Source organism: Salpingoeca rosetta (assembly GCF_000188695.1).
Source record: "Salpingoeca rosetta unplaced genomic scaffold supercont1.141, whole genome shotgun sequence".
Taxonomy (NCBI): Eukaryota; class Choanoflagellata; order Craspedida; family Salpingoecidae; genus Salpingoeca; species Salpingoeca rosetta.
This window is the reverse complement of record NW_004754797.1, coordinates 1-3,050: the sequence shown is the minus strand read 5'-3', so window position 1 is coordinate 3,050 and position 3,050 is coordinate 1. Positions and strand designations below refer to the sequence as shown.

Here is a 3,050-nt window from a genome sequence, read left to right as displayed (position 1 = left end):
GTGTGTGTGTGTTGTTGTTGTGTGTGTGTGTGTGTGTGTGTGTGTGTGTGTGTGTGTGTGTGTGTGTGTGTGTGTGTGTGTGTGTGTGTGTGTGTGTGTGACGGACGGTTTGCACTGCGCGTGCAAGCCTTCTCCACCTCCGATCTTCTGCTCACACCCTCCTTACCCTCCCTCCCTTCTTCAAACCTCTTGTTGACTGTGCCGCCTCCAGGCCTGAACGGGCCCAAGGAGATTGCCGGCTGGATGCGCGTGAATCAAAAGACAGACGTGTGGGCGTTTGGCGTGCTGATTGTGCAGATGTGGGATGGCCGCCAGCGCACGATTATGCCAGACGGCGTGTTTGACTACATTGACTCCTCCCTCTCCCCCGAGGAGCAGCAAGCAAAGGCCCAGGACACAAAGTACTGGCCTAACCACCTGGAGCACTGTTTCAAGAGGGGGCAGCCCTACCTTCTGTTGCCGCCCATGCCCGCTACGCTGTATGATCTCGTGAACAACTGCCTGCAGGGGCCGATCAAAGCGCGCCCGGCGAGCAGCGAGCTGGAGGGCCGCCTGGATGCCATTGAGGCACAGCTGGGCGTTGCCACGAAGCCCAAGGCAGAGCACACGCTCATGGACCTGCTGTACACGCTGCCATTCTTTCAACCGGGCTCCAAGACCAGCGATCCGCAGCCGGCTCGTGTCAGGCCACCCACCCCTGACAGCCCTGCCCCGCCCAGCGCTGTCGTGTCTCTTGCCGACGACCCCGCTGCACGCCCACGCGGCCCCGTGATTGATTTGGGCAGCGTTGGTGAAACCCCCATCTGACGTGTTGGAAGGGGGTGTCGTTGTGATGCATCTGTGCGTGTGTGATTGTGTGATTGTGTGTGCGTTTGTGCATGTGTGATTGTGTGTGCGTTTGTGATTGTGTGTGCGTTTGTGCGTTTGTGATTGTGTGTGCGTGTGTGTTTGTGTAATTGTGTGTGCGTTTGTGCGTGTGTGATTGTGTGTGTGGTGTGATTGTGTGTGTGGATGATGATGCGCGCCTTTCTCTCTCTTTCCCGCACTGTGTGTCATGCTAGTGGTTTCTTCGACGTTACGTCTGCGACCGCAGCACCGTTTCACTACTTTGTCGCGCTGTCGTTCCGTTGTTGCGCACTCCCTCCTGTTACATTATGCACTGCTTTCCTGTTTTTCCCGCCATTTGTTCTCTTGCTCTTGTGCGGCGTGAGATGTGATTGTTAATCCTAATCCTGTTCGTTATCGGGGCCTCATTGACTTAACCCCCTTTGTTTTTCTCCTTGTTACATCGCCGCTGCGTGCGCACATGCGTCCATGCGTGCGCGTTTTGTTATTGACGAAGCCGTTTCTGGCTTCTTGCTCTTTGCTGGCGTCCACAGTTTGCACGCCCCCCTCTTCTTTGTTCTTCACGTTCACCTGATGCGTGGCATTACAGTTACAGTTACAACAGCGGATTGGTGGTGTTGATTGCTTGGGGAGGGGGTGCTGTTGGTGGGTGGTGGCACGTTGTTGTGGTGCTGGCGCTGTTCTCGTTGACGATGCTTGTTACAATGCCATCGAATCGTGCTCCAAGAATAACCGCTAATTTTTTTTGCCACAGCCACTGCCAACAAGCGAGCGGCTGGTGAAGGCGAGCAGCGACAATGGGGCTGTGCAAGTGCCGGGTGGTGACCTCGCTGTTCTGCTTCCAGCACACAGAGAACGTGTGCGAGAACTGCATCGTCAAGGACCACAGAAAAGTTAGTGCCTTCGTGTATGTGCGTGTGTTGGGGGGGGGGGGGGTTGTGAGCTTGCGAGAATAGGTGATCGCTTTTCCACAACACGAGGCGACGAGATACAGACTTTGCTGGCCGTTATTTTGGTTGTTGCGTGCTTGCTGGCTGCGACTTGCTTCACACGGCACGCTGCGCAGCTCACACCACATGCTGGCGTACCTGTGGGTGGCATGTACATGCTGTATGCCACTTTTCTGCCACTTACTATGTGACATTAACGTGTCTCGTTTTGTTGTGTATGTGACAACAGTGCATGATCAAGTCGTACTTGCAGTGGCTTCAGGATGCCGATTTCACCACAAAGTGCACCTTGTGTCAACAAGAAATCGACAACGGCGAAGACACCATCAGATTACCTTGCTACGGTGTGTGCCCATGTGTGTGTGTGCGTGCGTGCGTGTGTGCGTGTGCGTGCGTGTGTGCGTGTGTGTGAATGTGTGGGTATGCGTGTGTGTCCTGTTGTTTCCCTGCGTGTCACCCTGCTGGTGGTCACCTTGTCGTTCGCTGTGGCAGATGTGTTTCACATCAGATGCATCAAAAACTACGTGCTGAGCCATGCCGCGTCACTGGCAGACGCAGACCTCAAATGTCCACAATGCCATGTGGGTTCTTCCATGCGCTGAACAACTGCACGCGCCCTGCCAACGCCTGATCCCATGTGCAGGCGACGCCTTGCATCAGCCCCTTGCTGTGCCTTTTTTTTGTTCATCTTCAGCAACCGAGCTCACATGCCTGTCTCACTGCACCCGTGTGCTTGCGCTTGTGCTGGTGACGATGATAGGCCGTGATGGTGCCGGATGCACACAACATGTCGCCAGTGGCTAAGGAGGCCAGAGAGCTCTTGCAACCCATCCTGGCCAAGCGAGGGAAACCAAAGGAGGTTGGTGTGTGTGTGTGTGTGTGTGTGTGTGTGTGTGTGTGTGTGTGTGTGTGTGTGTGTGTGTGTGTGCATGTGTGTGTCGGGAAAAGAAGGATTGCGACACCGCCCTTGTGTTGACGGTTGCGCTTTGTGTTGAAGCTGTTGGACTTGCTTTCCTTGCCGTTTTACTCACGTGCGCGCCTTGGGCGTGCTTCTGGTTCGTGCAGGCGAGCGTGATATCCATGCCGCAAGGCAGCACGGCAGCAGCACCTGCAGCGGCTGTGCGAACAGCGTCGCCACCTCCCCAGCACAAAATCACAACTTCGGGGCCGTCCCACCTCTCGCCCATGAAGCGCAGGTGCGCCATGTCATGTGTGTGTGTGTGTGTGCGCGCGTGTGTGTGTGTGTGTGTGTGT

At 55.6% G+C, this 3,050-nt stretch overlaps 2 protein-coding genes across 2 annotated transcripts; both read left to right on the top strand.

Moving 5' to 3' along the window:
• Positions 1-211: 211 nt before the first annotated feature.
• Positions 212-885, top strand: PTSG_13227 (uncharacterized protein). The gene has a single exon (XM_004987394.1). The coding sequence runs from the start codon at positions 244-246 to the stop codon at positions 805-807; it is 564 nt and encodes a 187-aa protein (XP_004987451.1). The 5' UTR covers positions 212-243; the 3' UTR covers positions 808-885.
• Positions 886-1,643: 758 nt separating this feature from the next.
• On the top strand, positions 1,644-2,992 carry PTSG_11515 (uncharacterized protein; the record flags this gene model as incomplete). Its single annotated transcript, XM_004987393.1, has 5 exons — positions 1,644-1,739; positions 2,026-2,140; positions 2,289-2,377; positions 2,557-2,655; positions 2,862-2,992. Coding segments are annotated over 5 exons (530 nt in total), but the record flags the coding sequence as incomplete, so codon positions are not given.
• Between the last annotated feature and the right edge of the window lie 58 nt (positions 2,993-3,050).

Coding starts and splice junctions, on each gene's coding strand:
- PTSG_13227 (XM_004987394.1), top strand. CDS start 244: ATGCGCGTGAATCAAAAGACAGACGTGTGGGCGTTTGGCGTGCTGATT.